The sequence below is a fragment of the Mesoplodon densirostris genome, chromosome X (assembly GCF_025265405.1).
Source record: "Mesoplodon densirostris isolate mMesDen1 chromosome X, mMesDen1 primary haplotype, whole genome shotgun sequence".
In the NCBI taxonomy this organism is placed as follows: Eukaryota; Metazoa; Chordata; class Mammalia; order Artiodactyla; family Ziphiidae; genus Mesoplodon; species Mesoplodon densirostris.
Genome location: NC_082681.1, coordinates 117,407,769 through 117,426,789, shown reverse-complemented (window position 1 = coordinate 117,426,789; position 19,021 = coordinate 117,407,769). Strand labels below are relative to the sequence as shown.

General features: G+C 39.6%; 1 protein-coding gene across 1 annotated transcript; it reads left to right on the top strand.

Annotated features, from left to right (window-relative positions):
• The first annotated feature begins 1,569 nt into the window (after window positions 1-1,569).
• EIF2S3 (eukaryotic translation initiation factor 2 subunit gamma) lies at window positions 1,570-18,609 on the top strand. The gene is made up of 12 exons (XM_060086706.1): window positions 1,570-1,807; window positions 2,359-2,422; window positions 3,396-3,523; window positions 3,614-3,735; window positions 6,087-6,181; window positions 7,478-7,636; window positions 8,821-8,955; window positions 10,468-10,562; window positions 10,984-11,128; window positions 13,046-13,215; window positions 13,595-13,767; window positions 18,189-18,609. Exons 1-12 carry the CDS (start codon window positions 1,739-1,741, stop codon window positions 18,250-18,252), a joined length of 1,419 nt encoding a protein of 472 aa, XP_059942689.1. The 5' UTR covers window positions 1,570-1,738; the 3' UTR covers window positions 18,253-18,609.
• The last annotated feature ends 412 nt before the right edge of the window (window positions 18,610-19,021 follow it).

Here is a 19,021-nt window from a genome sequence, read left to right as displayed (position 1 = left end):
ACAGCAAAGTGATTCAGTTATACATATATATACATTCTTTTTCATATTCCTTTCCATTATGGTTTACCACAGGATGTTGAATATAGTTCCCTGTGCTATACAGTAGGACCTTGTTGTTTATCCATCCTATATGTAATTGTTTGCATCTGCTAATCCCAAACTCCCAATCCATCCCTCCCTGAATCCCCCTTCCCCTTGGCAACCAGAAGTCTGTTCTGTCTGTGATTCTGTTTCGTAGATAAGTTCATTTGTCATATTTTAGATTCCGCATATGTGGTATCATATGGTATTTTTCTCAGATAGAAAACATATATTAATTTTAATCTTGCTTAAGTATTCAATGACCACAGGTAACTGAAATACTCATTTCTCCTTACATTTTTTCTGGCTAGAAATGAAGACCTGTACATGATAGAAAATTTGTAAAGTGTAGAAATGCATGCAGAGAAATGAAACTTACTGTAATGCTTTTTAACACGACGAAAAATGGGTTAATAAAGTCTCAAAAATCTTTAAATTTTAAAATACCGATTTATTGGTAATCGTTCCAGTGAAGAAGTGGGTTTTCTCGGATTTGTTTTTTTCATACAGAATATACAGTTTGTTGTTATTATATGCACATTTTACTGAAAATCAGGAAGTCAAACAGGAAAGCAATAGCTCTTACCAGAAACAAAATTCCAAGTATATTAAAATAAGTCAGAGATTATAAATATCTTTAGTATATCCACTACTCTTTGCTTTTTTCACTGTTTTAAAAAACAAATCCCCAAAGAATAATTTTACATTTGATTTTAGAGCAGGTGATTTTTAACTATATTTTCTTACATTTAAGATTTACAAAAAATATGTATGTACAGATTGTTTTATGTTCTTGGGATAAAAAAACATATTTGATGATTCCCAATTTCCACTGAATACTATCTGTACTCTCAAACATGACATTTGAAGACCTTCACTTTTCATCAGCTGCAGAAAAAGCACATTGAATATTTAGAAACAAGAAAGAGTAAAGAAAATAGAGATGGAAATTCGGATCGGCTTAAAAAATATATTGGGTCGCTCTCACGACACCTAACTTCTATCCAGTGCTAGCTCCATTAGGGCCACCATGGACCACCTCCCTGGCTCTAGAAACCTCCCTCCGAGAACAAGTTAAGAGACTTTGCTTTTGCCCTCCCTGGGCCGGGGAACCTCCGCGTGAGGGCGCCCTCCCCACCGCCAGCTCGGTGCGCGGCCACTTTCCGGCCAAGGGCCCCGGCCGGACCCGGAGCTGATCTCGCCTTACTAAATTATAGAAATCGGTAAAGAAGGACATTCCCAGTGTCTATCCTCACACCCCAGATAAGAATCCCAGGTTTCGGGAAATTCTTTCGGCCCTCCCCACGGGAAACGGAAATGGCTCCACCCTCCCCAGCGCGCGCGTCGGTTGCATCGCCTGCCTAGCAAGGGGCCTTTTTTAGGGCTGCCCTCACCGTTGCCTGCACAAAAATGCCACTGGTCTGCTGCGAATAGATCCTGAAACTGGCCTTGTGTTTTTTAGTCAGCCTGCCGGCAGGCACTGTACAAACCCATGGGGAGAAAAGTCCAAGCAGTGAGGCCTTCGCTGCACCGGCCATCCTCCTCTCCCAGGCCTGAGCTCTAGTCGGCCCTCCCGCCTCCGCTGCCCCGCCCTGCACAAGGGGGCTTGCGAACGGTCAGGCAGCCACCCGGACGACTTCCTTCCTCTCCGGGCAAGATGGCGGGGGGTGAGGCTGGTGTGACTTTAGGGCAGCCGCACCTTTCTCGGCAAGATCTCAACACTTTGGTAAGTCATCGCTCTGGCAGGATGCTGAAGGAGCTCAGGAGTGGGGATGACCGGGCCTTCCGGGAGGTTTTGAGACGAGGCAGTGCCGGGCTGTCGGGAGCATGGGTTAGGAGGTAGAGCCGGGGCCCGGCGCCTTAAGTCGTGCTCGGGCCGCCCTATGCGCCTCTGCTAGTATGCGAGCTGGGAATGAGGCTATGCGGTCGTGGGACCCCGAGCCTCCCAAATGATTCGGCTGGAAAGTCACAGTGTTAAGTGTCATTAAGGCTTTTCAGTTCGGAAGGTCTGGGAAGGGAGTATCTACACTGTCCTCGTGCTAATGCTCTCAAGGTTGGGGGACCTCAAGCTTCCACATCTCCCATAGGCAGTGTGTAACGATGAAGGACTTTTAGGGCTTCCCAGTCATCAGAGTCCAAGGTTGCTTATACAGAAAAAGCGCTTTAGAAGTAGAAGAGGGTTATTCAAATGGTAGAGAGCTGTAGGTAGCAAATGTAAAGTCAGAGTTGTGATTTGTCTTACGTACAGCGGTTTAAAATAAAAATGTTCGATTGCAGGATGTTACCAAGTTGACGCCACTTTCACATGAAGTTATCAGCAGACAGGCCACAATTAATATAGGTAAGATAAGAATAACTTGGAGACGTGACTTAATTGATCTCCGGCCACTAATTTTAACCTCTCTCTTTGTGTGATTACCTGAATTACATGAAGATGCAGATAATTCAATAAATAGATGTTCAGCTCTTGCGAGCCAAGCACCTGCTAGATATTTTTGGGAAGCCCACGTTGCCCGTGCCTAGCTTACAGACTAGGTGAGAAGAAGCGATAAATACATAAGAAAAGTTTAATAGCATAAGGTGATTGTAGTCATGTAGCATTTTAAAGAAGAGGGGGAAATGCGACTGTACTTGCCACACAGGGTTATTGCAAGGGCAGAGTTTGCGGAAGTTTTGTTTGATATATAAGCTATTATTAACTAGATAATTTTTTTTCTTAATTGGCACGTATAACTTTAGAGAAGAAGTTATGTTGACTGATTGTAAATTTGGGGTATTTGAGAGTCTGCACAAACAACACAGTAAAGCCTAGTTAAAAGTAAGGCTCTACCATGAGGCTGTTAAAAACTTATAAGATATGTGCTACCCTTGACAGCATTACCGTAATGATACCTGAGTTGTTTTCTTGTTTTCATGGATTCCTTTTTGTTGTGTGACGGCTCCTCATACCTATTTACTTCACTCTGAAAATGCTGGAAAGTTTCTTGATATACAAGATTTCATGTACTTTTTACCAAGTGTTTATTTTAAATGAAGGCATTCTTTTCTGTGAGTAAAAACATAAGATGGATAGCTTTTATTATGCTGAGTATGGTTTAAAACAAGGTTGTCGGTTACATGGAAAGTTCTCCTCAGTCCTGTATCAGAGTAAGTTTTTTGTAATCAAGGATGTGTAGGAGGAGAAATTGAAGTCACTGTTAGTTTTACATTGATGTTTACAGTGAGTTTTGGCTTTGGGTTTTCTACTCTAAAACTGAAAAAATATGTTGTGTAACTGAGTGCACATGAATTAATTTTTTGTACTTTGTCTATAGGTACAATTGGTCATGTAGCTCATGGGAAGTCTACGGTTGTAAAAGCTATTTCTGGAGTTCACACTGTCAGGTTCAAAAATGAACTAGAAAGAAACATTACAATCAAACTTGGCTATGCTAATGCTAAGGTGAGCTGTGTACAGTGAAATTAGAAACTAACTTTAATTGTTGAATGGGCAGATAACAAATCCAAGTCTTTTTTTCATTGGAACTTTTAGATTTATAAACTTGACGACCCAAGTTGTCCTCGGCCAGAATGTTACAGATCCTGTGGAAGTAGTACACCCGATGAGTTTCCTACAGACATTCCAGGGACCAAAGGGAACTTCAAATTAGTCAGGTGACCTCTTTTCTGCTAAAAACACTTTACAGTTCATATTTTGTTGTTGTGTGATTTGTGCTTTTTGAAATATTTAACTGGGATTTTAAACAGTGAACCTAATTGTTGAATGGCTTTATTTTTGCATTATTTTGATTTTATTGTCCATAATGACAATAATTTGAAAAGTCAAGTATTTAAACCTACATTAAGAGATGTACATGTAAGTTCTCCAAAGAAAAAGTATCACATAAGCAGAATGAAATGGAGGGAAACACAGCTCATTGGATTTAAGGGATTCTTTTTGCCAGTCCTCCTAAATTTCTCTTAAACAATGTTGTTTCTGTTTCGTAGAGGAGAACAAAGCCATTCTTAATCACGTTTTTTAAATACACGGGCTTGTTACCCATCTGTTTTCTGAATATGATTGCGTATACTTTTCTTTATTGGAGGATCCTGTCATCCACCCAGCAGTGTTTATGGGGGTTGGGGATATTCCACAAAGAAACTGTAAACTGGAGCACAGCTGGGACTAGGGAGAGGCGAGTGAAGCCCAAAGTTTAAGGGGAGGGAGAAGCTTTAAAAAGAAAAAAGAAAAGAAAAGAAAAGCAAAAGGGCCTCGGTAGTCAAGATAAATAGTATTATTTATTATTATTTTTTTTTAATTAAAAAAAATTTATTTGGCCCCACCGTGCAGCGTGTGGGATCTTAGTTCCCCGACAGCTCAAACTACTAGTGTTTTGCTTTTCATCATCACTTGGGGTTTTTGGGTTTTTTTTTTTTTTTTTTTTTTGTGGTACACGGGCCTCTCACTGTTGTGGCCTCTCCCACTGCGGAGCACAGGCTCCGGACGCGCAGGCTCAGTGGCCATAGCTCATGGGCCCAGCCGCTCCATGGCATGTGGGATCTTCCCGGACCTGGGCACACACCCGCGTCCCCTGCATCGGCAGGCGGACTCTCAACCACTGCGCCACCAGGGAAGCCCTCACTTGGGGTTTTTTGTTTGATTTGCTTTTGGCATGACATTGTTGCTGATCCTGTTTTCATTTAAATTTTTGATATGTTTTTCATCATAGATTTTTTGCATGAATTTTGATTTTTTTAAATATTAAATTTAAATATTGTTTGTCTTGATTACTGGGTTTTTTGGGGCACCCCCTTAAATTTTGCACCTAGGGCGAGTGGCTCACTTGCCTCACCCTTGTTGTGGCGCTTATCAGATAGCAGCAAACTTTTCCTGCAAAGGGCCCAATAGTAAATATTTTCAGCTTTGCAGGCCATAGCTTCTCTTTGCAACTACTCATTTCTGCTATTGTGTTGTGAAAGCAGACATGATGTGCATGAGTGGTTATGGCAGTGGGCCAGTCTGCTGCCCCTATTTTAGATAGTGAGTGTGAGCATACAATTATTAAAAATAATGATTCCGAACGAGTAGCATAATTTTCTTTAAATGGTGCTGCCATCTGCACTTCAGATGGGCAATTCCAGCTTTTCAAGATGCTAGAGAAGTTTTTGGCAAATTTTTTCAGATGGCACTGCCCATTCTGTTAACACTGGTTTAGCTTTCAAATCAATGACATTCCCAGTATATACTTTATACCATATTCACTTTGATTGGATTTGGGAGTTTTTGTATCCAGTTATTTCTACACATAGCTAATTTCATTTGCTTTGTAATGATCTGCAGTGATTTTACTCTCAGCCACTAGGTACTTTTTGTTGTTGTTCTGTTCATATTTTATTTTTTCCCTCCAGTTTTATTGAGATGTAATTGACATACAGCACTGTATAAGCTTAAGGTATACAGCATAATGATTTGACTTAAATACGTCGTGAAATGATCACAATAAGTTTAGTGAACATCCATCATCTCGTATAAACTTAAATGAGTAGAAAAATGTTTTCCTTATGATGAGAACTCTTAAGATTTATTCTGTTAACAACTTTCATGTATAACAAACAGTGGTGTTAACTATATTTATCATATTGTACGTCATATTTCTAGTACTTATCTTATAACTGAAAGTGTGTACCTTTTGACTGCTTTCATTCGATTCCCCCTCCCTCCATGCCCCACCTCTGGTAACCGCAGATCTGGTAATCACAAATCTGATCTCTTTTTCTATGAGTTTTTTTGTTTGTTTTTGAAGTATAACTGAGCCAGTAGGTAATCTTATTTCTAAGGTCTAGAAACACCAAGTCCTGTAACCACTTGACTTTACAGAAATAAGAATTATTTCCATATTCTTATTTCATACTTATATGTAATATTCATATTCTGTATTTAAAGGGATTTAATTTTAGGAAATCTGTAACTCGAATGTTGAAGTATTGATTGATCTTAGGACTGATTGCTGTTTTTTAATCGTTAGACATGTTTCCTTTGTTGACTGTCCTGGCCACGATATTTTGATGGCTACTATGCTGAACGGTGCCGCAGTGATGGATGCAGCTCTTCTGTTGATAGGTAAATACATCAGAACTGGTTTGGACAAATCATTGTGGGGCAAATCCAAGATGGACTATTTAAAGGGAAACTAAGGCCTTTAAGGGCCACATCCAGTACCTAAAGGTGACGGAAATGGGAACTAACATGTCAACCAGGATGATATCCTTGTCTACCAGCTATCACAAAATACTAAAGATAGACCTAGGGCAGATGTCTTATGAGAATTCTTTTGGTAGTATATATATATATATATATTTGAAAAAATCAATAGTGCATTTTCTCCCCTTAGATCACATGAAATGATTTATTAGTTTTATATTTACATGTAAAAGTGCATGTATTTTTTTGTGTGTGTGCATCTTTGAGTTGTCTACTGCAACACTGGTGTATAATGGTTTTATTTAGATGCAAATCTCATTCATAATAAGTGCTGAAGTCTAGATGAATTGGGGTTTTCAAGGCTGGTGTTGTGCCGCCTTCTTTATGTGAGCTGTCAAGAGATTTTGTTGCTATGGGATATAATTTTTAAAAGTATGCCGAGTGGATATAGTATAGGACACCTGAACATCATCACTTAGGATGGTCATTAAGGTGCCCAAAAAACATACCTATTTCTTTATAATACCAATGGTTGTTCTTAGTGTTCTTCCCTCGGTTTGTTAGGGAGTAGCCTCTGATAGTAGCTGAAATTCATGGACTGTGTTAAGTGTCTTCCCTTAATTACTCTCTGCCTCTCGGGAGCTTGACTGGGCCAGAACGTCTCTAAGACTAGACGGAGCCAGAGGGCTCTTCCTTATGCCTGAGCAAAAGCTAAGGGCAGACCCTGAGATGTCAAACTTGTGGAGTCCAAGCTTTTGGCTTAGGACCAGGGAAGAGAGCCAAATGATCAGGAGGCTCCAGTGAATCCAGACACAGTGGATGAAGCAGGGGCAAAGGTGGATGCTCGGCAACGATCCAGGACTTTTTCCTTGAGTAGGGCTAGGGCATTCAAGCGTTTCCTTTTTTAGATGTCAGCTAGTGTGTTTTTGGTAGTACAATACACATAACACAAAATTTAGCGTTTTAGCCATTTAAAGTGTACAATTCAATGATATTAAGTACATTCACAGTGTTCTACAAGTGTCAGCACTGTCTAGTTCTGGAACATTTCCATCACCCCAAAAGGAAACCCGGTGCCCATTAAGCAATCACTCTGATCCCCCTTTCCCTCAGTCCCTGGCAACCACTAACGTGCCTTCTGTCTCATGGATTTGCCTATTCTGACAAAGATTTCTAGCTAATTCTCATGCATCTTTTTTATTCTTTATTATTTAGCTGGTAATGAGTCTTGTCCTCAGCCCCAGACTTCTGAACACCTGGCTGCTATAGAAATCATGAAACTGAAGCATATTTTGATTCTACAAAATAAAATTGATTTGGTAAAAGAAAGCCAGGCTAAAGAACAGTATGAACAGATCCTTGCATTTGTACAAGGTAAGAAGCCATAGTATCTAATAAGAATCCTCCTCAGTGATAGTAAAATAAACAAAAGCATTTAAAAAAAAAAAAAAAAAAAAACCTTAAGTCTTCGGAATTCCCTGGCGGTCCAGTGGTTAGGATTCTGCACTTTCACTGCCGAGGGAGTGGGTTCAATCCCTGGTCGGGGAACTAAGATCCCACAAGCCACGCGGCGTGGCCAAAAAAATTAATTAATTAATTATTTTAAAAATCCATTAAAAGGGCCTCCCTGGTGGCGCAGTGGTTGGGAGTCCGCCTGCCGATGCAGGGGACACGGGTTCGTGCCCCGATCCCGGAGGATCCCACGTGCCGCGGAGCGGCTGGGCCCGCGAGCCATGGCCGCGGGGCCTCTGTGTCCGGAGCCTGTGCTCCGCAACGGGAGAGGCCACAGCAGTGAGAGGCCCGCGTACAGCAAAAAAAAAAAAAAAAAAAAAAAAAAATCCATTGAAAAAAACTTCAGTCTTAAACTGTTCTTACTGAGTAGCTACTTTTAGAATTGAAACTGACAATGATTTATTTTATCTTTTAGTGTTCCTTTCCTCTAACAGCAGTGTTTTTCATTTCAGGGAAGACATCTTCTTATTGACATTTGATCCTTTCTTAGCCTTGTTTTTCTTGTTAGAAAGGTTGATTTCCTATGCACCCAGTTCTCTCATAACAAAAAAGAATAAATCATTTTGATTAAAATCTCATTGTGTTTGGTCCGTTTCTTTCACCAGCCTGTTTGACATTTAATTAATAAGGAGCAAATACTATATATGCCATCACTCTTTGATTAGCAGAGTCTATAATTTTATCTTGACATTTATTGGGAAGTTAATTACATGTTATCAGAAATCTTTCAACTAGTAACGTGCTCTTTCCCAGGAGTGTTAGTATTTTATTCTTTTGAGCAGTTTTATCATTTTGATGTATTAAATATATCTATTAATATATTTTGACTTTTTTTCCCCTTAAATGCAATACTATTCATTTTCAGGAGCAAAAACAAACATAGAATACTGACACTTTTCTAGAAAGAATTATCATTTTCTACCTGTTGCTGGCATTTGGGGATGTTTAGGCATCTATTTTACTAATCTTAACTGTTTCCTATAATATGTAAAGAGCAAGTTCTGTAAAACTGAAGAATTTTGATCTTTCTGAATTTTGTCTTATAGGTACAGTAGCAGAAGGAGCTCCTATTATTCCAATTTCTGCTCAGCTAAAATACAATATTGAAGTTGTCTGTGAGTACATAGTAAAGAAAATTCCAGTACCTCCAAGAGACTTTACTTCAGAACCCCGACTTATTGGTAAGTGATAGGATTTTGTCTGATCTTTTCCACATTGGTGATTCCTCTTTAAGGGAATCAGCAATGATTTCTGCAGAGGTGATAATAAATTACAATCTCCATAAAATTGTTTTTGAACTCAATTAATTCTGAGATTGTATTAGCAGTAGTAGATTGCATTACTGATGAGAGAAAGTTTTGAATACAGAAGGAACTTTTAGTCTTTTTGTGCTTGGTATGTGATATGTTACGTGATTGAGATGGAGTAATGCATTATTCTGTATGGAATTATGTTTTAGTCAGGAGCAGGATATTAGAATTTCCATACAAATTATTTCATTGTACCATTAATGAAGATTTTCATCTCTTTCAACTTATTTAAGTTCATAGTACCAATATTGGTATAATTTGATCATCTAAACTCGTGATTTCTACATAGATATAGGAGCCTTTTCGAAACAGACATTTGAACCCCTCCCTTCATCCAGGCCCCCCCTCTGTGTGTTGTGGGAAGGGTTCTCTTGGGTGATTGTGATGTGTTCCCCTTGTTAATGATCACTGCTCTCAGGACCGAAGTGCAGGTCATGTAGTTCTAGGGTTGTGGGGTTTTTTGTTTTTTGTTTTTAATTAATTAATTAATTTATCTTTTGGCTATGTTGGGTCTTTGTTGCTGTGTGTGGGCTTTCTCTAGTTGCGGCGAGCCGGGGCTACTCTTCGTTGCAGTGCACAGGCTTCTCATTGCAGAGCACAGGCTCTAGGCGCGCCAGCTCAGTAGTTGTGGCTCGTGGGCTCTAGAGCGCAGGCTCCGTAGTTGTGATGCACGGGCTTAGTTGCTCTGTGGCATGTGGGATCTTCCCGGACCAGGGATCGAACCCTTGTCCTCTGCATTCGCAGGTGGATTCTTAACCACTGCGCCACCAGGGAAGTCCAATCCTAAGGTTGTTTTGAAGTTTTAAAACTACATTTTTAATGCAGAAATCATATAATACAGAGGTATATGAAGAAAAAGGTCTACAATCTCCCTGCCTCGCCCCTTAGCCCTGAAGTAACCAAAGTTAACAGTTGGTGTGTAGTATTCCCGCACCTTTCTCTTTGTTCATATCATCATGTATAAACATATACACATTTCTTGTTTTAGTTTTTGTTTGTGGAAGTGGGATCATACTATGCATAACTAGTTTTTTCTTTTTTCCTTAACAATATATGAAGGTTATCCTTCCACATCATTACATGTGCTCTAACATTCTTTTTTAATAACTTCTATTAATAACTGCTGCTATTAATAATAGCTATTAATAACTCCATACTATGGGTGTACCATAATATGCCTCCTATCAATGAACTTTTAAGTTATTTCCACTTTTTCCATTGTAATTAAGGTTGCAGTATACTTAGTTGGAATAATATTAGATTTTGTCACAGTTCCCCTTGTATAAATCTTATGTGTCTACTATTTTAGACAAGTTAACTTAATCAAATTTTTCTGAAGTTAAAGTGAATAGAATTGGCTTTAATTTGTTTTGGTTTTTTTAGTTATTAGATCCTTTGATGTCAACAAACCTGGCTGTGAAGTTGATGACCTTAAGGGGGGTGTAGCTGGTGGCAGTATTCTAAAAGGAGTATTAAAGGTAAACTAGGTTTTGGTTGTTGTGTTTTTATTTTGTTTGTTTTTCTCTTGTCTTAATTAGGAAAATAGTATGAACACTCCAAATTGAAAAATAATTTTTCTCTTCATGGTGTCTAGTACTTGATATAGACTTCTTTGTTTACTATTATATCTTTTGAGTGTGTTTGACCTCTAACTTTATAGGCTTCTATGAACATGGAGCACATTTTATATGGTGATAGGCCTGTGTGGTAGGTAGTTTGAAACATTTGGATGGTTCTGGTTTTGAAGATCTCTCCCACATCTTTTTTTTTTTTAATAGTGATCTTTGAAATAGAGAAAGGATTGCTTTTCAGTTTTGTGGTCTTCCTGTTAGGACTTTTTGTATGTAATGGAAATCGTGTTGTCCCACAAATTCTAATCACTAATGTATATTTTTACAGGTGGGCCAGGAGATAGAAGTCAGACCTGGTATTGTTTCCAAAGATAGTGAAGGAAAGCTCATGTGTAAACCCATCTTTTCCAAAATTGTATCACTTTTCGCAGAGCATAATGATCTTCAGTATGCTGCTCCAGGAGGTCTTATTGGTAAAGATTTTTCTCTCATCCCTACGTTTTTAATTTGTGGATATTCATGGTACTTTTCATGAGAAACATATTACTCATAAAGATATAGATTTTTAATTTGATGTTTAATAATTGAATGGGGTAGAGGAACATATGTGGTTAAGCTGTTGATTTTAGGTCATAAGATGGTTTCATGTGTTTGTAAAAATTATTTTTAAACATAAAGTAGGGCTTCCCTGGTGGCCCAGTGGTTGAGAGTCCGCCTGCCGATGCGAGGGACACGGGTTCATGCCCCGGTCCGGGAATATCCCACATGCCGTGGAGCGGCTGGGCCCGTGAGCCATGGCCGCTGAGCCTGCGCGTCCGGAGCCTGTGCTCCGCAACGGGAGAGGCCACAACAGTGAGAGGTCCGCGTATCGCAAAAAAAATAAAATAAAATAAACATAAAGTAGAATTTTGGTTTAGTTTTGTTTCTTTTTTTGTGCGGTACATGGGCCTCTCTCACTGTTGTGGCCTCTCCCGTTGCAGAGCACAGGCTCCGGACACGCAGGCTCAGCGGCCATGGCTCACGGGCCCAGCCGCTCAGCGGCATGTGGGATCTTCCCGGACCGGGGCATGAACCCGTGTCCCCCGCATCGGCAGACGGACTCTTAACCACTGCGCCACCAGGGAAGCCCTTGGTTTAGTTTTTAAAGTAGCTCCTTTTTAGCAGTAACAAAGTAAGTTTTATGTCCGATCATTTAAAATACCTAACTATACTTTTTTTTTTTTAGCCTACATGGTTTTGGGGGTAGAGTGGTGGTGTTTTTTTGTTTCTGTTTTTGTTTTTTTTAATGTATGTTTTGCAAATGGAGAGTTACCCACAAGTGTCAGCTGAATCATGTCAGATCATAGTTACACTGAGGTGGGAATTAAAGAAGATAACTTCCGTTATGTTGGAATTACTGAGATAATTTATGGATCTTCTCATCTCATATAATAGTGTATTACCAGATACCCAGAAAAAGGCAAGATACAGTGAGAATTAGAGGTATTATAACTTACGGATTAAAGAAGAAAACATTTGGTGAAGGAGTTTGTCTTTTTGTTCTCTGGTGTTTGGCTGTATAATTCATTTTTCTATTGTATATTGTAATTAGGAGCTTACCGTGTATAATTTTATCCTTTTTGTTTGTTTTGTAAACAAGGAAACTCTGGAGACTTCTAAAATTTAACTTATGGAACTTTTCAAACATAAAAGTAGAGAGAATAGTGTAATGTAGTGTAATGTGTGGTCACGTAGCCACCACCCAGGTTCAACAGTTAATACTTTACCACTCTTTTTTTTTCACTTTGGCCACGCTACGCAGTTTGCGGGATATTAGTTCCCTGAAACCTGGGCCCACGGCAGTGAGAGCACCAACTCCTAACCGCTGGACTGCCAGGAATTCCCAGTACTTTACTGTTCTTGCCTCATCTTTGTATCTTCTTCCCTCTTCTGCTTGAAAGACATACAGCTAAAATATTCTGAAGTGGATCCTAGGAATCATATAAAGTCTTTAAGCTATCTTTTTGATCAGCCTTCCAGGGGAGAAATGGCAGGCAAATATCCTGAAAACTACTCATTATGAATTTCGTATCTTTTCAACCTTCATTAAGGATATTCAGGCTCATTTTTGAGTTAGGCTCTTAGCTCTGTTTGTCCTTTGCTTAGAATTTAAATCAGGAGAATCTTTCTGTTCTCAAATGTTCAACTTACCCATGAGTTTACAGTTCTGTTTCTTCATATAAAACAGGTATTTTGTCACATCTATGTAGCTAATACATGAGTATGAAAATATAAGTGTGTATTAAAATGTATAGGTATATGCTGTACTTGTTTGACTAAGTCTTTTGGGTAAACAGCTTTATAGGAAATAAAATGTTGAACAATAAAATGTATATCTTATTTTGTATTAGGAGTTGGAACAAAAATTGACCCCACTTTGTGCCGGGCTGACAGAATGGTGGGGCAGGTACTTGGTGCAGTTGGAGCTTTACCTGAGATCTTCACAGAACTGGAAATTTCCTATTTCTTGCTTAGACGGCTTCTAGGTGTACGCACTGAAGGAGACAAGAAAGCAGCAAAAGTAAGTGCTTTCTGTAATTCCTGTTCCAAAAAAAAGTGACAGTGAAGTTAAGACCAGTTTTGAGGTTCATTTCTTTTCAGTTAACATGGGATTAAGAAAAAAGAAGAGGTAGATAAACTTGACTTCCTGAAAATTGAGAACTTCTGTATGGCAGTCAGTTCAAAGTAAAACAAAACAGGAAACAGTATGTCATGTATGACAGTGACATGATAATTCCTATTATCCATGTGGTTTTTTTAAAATGTCTTACTGAGATCAGGGTGGCAGAGATGGAAAATTGCTGACATCTTTTGTTGGCAAGGTTGTAGGAAAATAAGCAGTTGTTTGGAAAGCATTTTCTTGATTTTGGGGTTTATTTTTCCCCCCTTGATTTCCCTAGGTGCAAAAGCTGTCTAAGAATGAAGTGCTTATGGTGAACATAGGATCCCTGTCGACAGGAGGAAGAGTTAGTGCAGTCAAGGCTGATTTGGGCAAAATCGTTTTGACTAATCCTGTGTGCACAGAAGTAGGAGAAAAAATTGCACTTAGCCGAAGAGTTGAGAAACACTGGCGGTAAGTTTATTAGCCTTTGTCAGTGTCTAATAAAAAAGACAGAATCAGTTTTCTTAACACATGCACAAACACACTTTACCTTGAATGCAACAGTTACTGTACTGTGGTTTCAAGTCTCAACTGTTTATTCGAATGACTTAGAAATCTGTATTTCTAGGCCTGATGAGTGATAGACACAACCTATGCGAAAACCAGTGAACTTAGGTTTACTATCTCCCTTATCTTTTTCTGAACCGTTTGAGGAATAGGTTGCCCCTTGATGTCTTAATACTTTGGTGTATATTTCCTAAAAACAAGGATATTCTCTTATATAACCACTTAACAAGTTTAACATTGTTAAAATACTGAAATCTACAGTCTTTTCCAGTTTTATCACTTCTTCCAGTAATGTCCTCTGTGTCCCCCGTCTAGGATCATGCATTGCATTTAGTTTTCATGTCTCTTGATCTCTAATCTGGAACTTCCTCAGCCTTTCTTTGTCTTGTCATTGGCAATTTTGAAGAATACAAGCTAGTTCCTTTCTAGACTGCTCCTCAGTTTGGGCTTACTTGGTATTTCCTAAGATTAGGTTCAGGTTATGAATTCTTGGTTGGAATACTTTGGTGTAGGTGGTGATGTCTCTCCTTAGGGAGTCACAGCCAGAGACACATGATATCTGATTCCTTCTTGTTGAGGTTAATTTTGATCATGCAGACAAGGTGTTAGCCAGTTTCTCCACTATATGGTTACTCTTTTTTACCCTTGCAAATAAGCGTTCTGTGGGGCGACTCTATCCAAATAGCCTGCTCCTCATCAAATCCCACCCCGCTGGATTTAGCATCCACTGATGATTTTTGTCTGAACTGAGCTTGATTATAGTGTTTACAAAATGGTGATCCCCATCCCCCAGCTCCACCACTCCTCATTTATCATTTGTTATTCTTTCTGCCCCGTTATTTACTTATCTAGTTATAATACGCACTCATGGCATCCTATTTTATTCAGTAGGTTATGATTCATTACTGTTCTTATTTATTTATTTATTTTGAATTTTTGAATTTTATTTATTTTTTTATACAGCAGGTTCTTACTAGTTATTCATTTTATACATATTAGTGTATATATGTCAATCCCAATCTCCCAGTTCATCCCACCACCACCTCCCCACCCCGCCAAGTTTGTTCTCTCCATTTGTGTCTCTATTTCTGCCTTGCAAACCGGTTCATCTGTACCGTTTTTCTAGGTTCCACAAATATGCGTTAATACACGTATTTGTTTTTCTGACTTACTTCACTCTGTATGACAGTCTCTAGATCCATCCGTGTCTCTACAAATGACCCAATTTCGTTCCTTTTTATGGCTGAGTAATATTCCACTGTATATATGTACCACATCTTTATCCATTCGTCTGTCAGTGGGCACTTGGGTTGCTTCCATGTTCTGGCTATTGTAAATAGTGCTGCAGTGAACATTGTGGTACATGACTCTGAATTATGGTTTTCTCAGGTATATGCCCAGTAGTGGGATTGCTGGGTCGTATGGTAGTTCTATTTTTAGTTTTTTAAGGAACTGCCATACTGTTCTCTGTAGTGGCTGTATCAATTTACATTCCCACCAACAGTGCAAGAGGGTTCCCTTTTCTCCACACCCTCTCCAGCATTTGTTGTTTGTAGATTTTCTGATGATGCCCATTCTGACTGGTGTGAGGTGATAACCTGTTCTTATTTATTTTGATGCCCAAACTGTCGAGGATTTGTCCAGTAGAGACCCTTTAGGTGACTCCTATGTCCTTTTGACATTTCCCCTCTCTTTTTTAAAGCTATTATCTTATTAAGGAATCCATTTCTATGACTGTCATGAAACCCAGGCTAGGTTAGCAGTGATGCATTCTGGAGGTAACTACATCCCACTCTGGACTTTCTGGTAATAGCCACTGTCTTCTCTACCTCAACTGAAAACCCAGAATCAGTCCCTACCCTCCTACCTTGGGAAGATGCCAACTACATAAGAGGCTTTTTCAGAGAAGATGACTTTTTTTTTTTTTTTTTTTTGCTGTACGCGGGCCTCTCACTGCTGTGGCCTCTCCCGTTGCGGAACACAGGCTCCGGACACACAGGCTCCGCGGCCATGGCTCGCGGGCCCAGCCGCTCCGCGGCATGTGGGATCTTCCGGGATCGGGGCACGAACCCGTGTCCCCTGCATCGGCAGGCGGACTCTCAACCACTGCGCCACCAGGGAAGCCCCGAAGATGACTTTTCATAGAAGACAAACCCTCTGCTTTGTTTTACGAAGCAGATAGCAACCCTATGGACAGGTTGGGACTTGCGCAAGCCTCAGTATTTCCCCATTGGGTTTGTTTTTGGTTTTGGTTTTTTTGACAGTTCCTTACTTTGTGGCACAAGATGTTCTGGAATCATCTTGTACCTCTCCCCTGCTCCAGTTTAGAATTGGTCATTTCTCCTGAGGAGGCCCTGGTTCCTCTTAGTGGAAAATGGTATTAGAAATGCAGATATGGGGCCTCCCTGGTGGCGCAAGTGGTTGAGAGTCCGCCTGCCGATGCAGGGGATACGGGTTCGTGCCCCGGTCTGGGAGGATCCCATATGCCGCGGAGCGGCTGGGCCCGTGAGCCATGGCCGCTGAGCCTGCGCGTCCGGAGCCTGCGCGTCCGGAGCCTGTGCTCCGCAACGGGGGAGGCCACAACAGTGAGAGGCCCGCATACCGAAAAAAAAAAAAAAAAATGCAGATATGGGTGCTAGGTGTGCTTGTTGTTCCTAAGGTGCTGTTGCTTCGGGGCGCTTCGAGTGGATAGAGCTAGGAAACATGCACATATTGTTGACTCCTGTCTCTTTTCTCTTTTCCTGGTTAGTTACTGAATCTACTGTTTCCTTTCTATTCTGTGTGACCTCATTATAGCCCATACCACCATCATTTCACACATAAAAGTTATTGCAAAAGATTCCTAATTTGCCTCTTCCACTGTTACTTAAGCACTCAGTCAAAATTAATCTTCGTTAAACATTTTTTCATGCTGTACTCAGTAATTTTTAGTAGCTTCCCACTACTTTCTGATATTCAGGACCTTTCTGGAAGCCTGCTTGAAAGAATTTTAAGTTTCTCCTGCTTTGTCTCATATAAACCCTCTGAATTAGACTGTTCTGTGTCCTGATTGTCCCCATAATTACTCAAGTCACCCTTGGCTTTTTTTTCTCATTACCTACCTCCCTTATTAAGGCTTCCCTGGTACAGTGCCTCAGGATGGTCTCTCACCATTTACTGTTCAGAAGATGTGAATTATTACTCTCTAATTTAGACAGAGTTAAACTTTTTGTTCTCTTTTAAGTAAATCATTTCTGCTTTGTGGTGATTTATTCCTGCTTGATTTTACTCTCTTGTGTGATTATACTATTTGCTGTTATAGACATACTGATTTACAGTGTATTTTAAAAGAAAGGAATGACCTTTTTGTGTCTGTGTACTATTTTTTATATATATTTATTTATTTATTTGGCTGTGCCAGGTCTTAGTTGTGGCACACAGGATCTTCATTGCGGCGTGCGGGAGCTTTTGTTGTGGCACTTGAACTCTTAGTTGCAGCATGTGGGATCTAGTTCCCTGACCAGGGATCGAACCCGGTCCCCCTGCATTGGGAGCACAGAGTCTTAGCCACTGGACCACCAGTGAGGTCCCTGTCTACTAATATTGTAAGAGGATTCTACCCAAATGAAATTTTATACCTTGCTTAAAAATTAGCAAGTATGTTAAAAGAAATGAAAGCATCTGAATGATCCTTATATTCTTTAGATTTGTTGTTTTTAACCCATGCTTAGGTAAGTTCTGTTCTAGAAGCTACCGTTGAGGTAGCAGTCTGGCCTGACCAGTGACTAGAGCAGACATTGAAAGAGAAGGAGCAGAAATCCCTCTGCTCTTGAGAGTAATCTGTTTATAGATAATCTAGTCCTCTAGGACTTCTCTTAATTTCCTTTACCAGCTAAAGTCATGGTAAAGCAAGCCATGGTGATCTGTTGAAGTGCTATGAATGGTTAAAAAACAAAACAGAACAAAACAAAAACATTTTCCAAAGAGGAAAAGAGAATGAAATTAAAAAAAAAAAAATCAGACTGAGGTGGTTTGTGTATGGTTCCTTGGGCAGACTGGAAATTTCTTCATTAGTGGTTCTGAGGGGCAGGTATATTTTGATAAGAGTGAAGATGAGCATATTTATACTAGCACCTTTTTGTTTGCTTTTCTTATCATTCCTTCTGGCTAGAGCCCATCTCTCTGGGTCTAAGAAGATAATGTGAGCTTTCTTTCTGAAGGAGCAGGTTTTGGAAACATTTAGATTTAGCAGATAGGCAAGTAAAACTAGCTATGTCATGTGATTATGTGGTAATGATAATGAAATGGATATAAAATTCATTATTTCTTTTATTTTCATTTTGCAGTTTAATTGGTTGGGGTCAAATAAGAAGAGGAGTGACCATCAAGCCAACAGTAGATGATGACTGAAGAATTAAATAACAGATTTGGAGGAAGTCGGAATTTCTCTTAACAACCTAGGGGTATATTTACAAAGCAATAGTGAGGAGTTAATTTCACAGTTCATTACCTTAGGAGTAGCTGTAAGGTTATTTTCATTTTTTGGTTATGAAAATTTAACTTCTAGTACTAAAATAGGGTCTACAGTAAATGTAAAAATTGGCATAATGTTGGATTGAATCTACATTTTACCAGAAATTAATCATTCCCAAGTAATGTCTAATTTATACATCAGTGCAGGTTTGAAAGGAAACTGCTACAACCAGCCTTTGCTGTAGCACACATGCAACTGAATCTGTTTGAAATAAAAGTTTTCTTCTTATTTTTCATGATTCGTCTTTGAGTAGCTCCAGGCTTGAAGGATTATTGTTATCAGTAAAAACTTGAAGACAAATTCTTGAAGACCAACTTCCCTTTACCCCATATTTTATGGTGCTTTTATCTTTTTAACTTTGAGTGACAAATTAATAGGTTCAAATAAAATTGTCCTTTCAGGCATGAGGGCTTGTTCCCATGGGCACTCCTTTCTCTCCCCTTTTTTTCTGGACTAGAACACAGGAAGCTAGAGCCCGAAGTTCTCATCCTCTCCCTGTGATGCCCTGCGATTGTTTCTGCATTGCTTTATGCCCGAAACCCTACAGCCTTCCCCCATTGGAAAGTACTGTTAACACCAGATGATTTTAGTTAAGTAACAAAGATCTTTCCAGGCCTTATTTTATGTTTTTTCTTAACTGCCCAA

What these genes read in the sequence shown, in the direction of transcription:
- EIF2S3 (XM_060086706.1), top strand. Translation starts at nt 1,739, where the DNA reads ATGGCGGGGGGTGAGGCTGGTGTGACTTTAGGGCAGCCGCACCTTTCT. An exon ending in GGGAACTTCAAATTAGTCAG is followed by an intron (nt 3,736 to 6,086) that starts GTGACCTCTTTT and finishes TTTAATCGTTAG; the next exon opens with ACATGTTTCCTTTGTTGACT. An exon ending in GATCCTTGCATTTGTACAAG is followed by an intron (nt 7,637 to 8,820) that starts GTAAGAAGCCAT and finishes TTTGTCTTATAG; the next exon opens with GTACAGTAGCAGAAGGAGCT.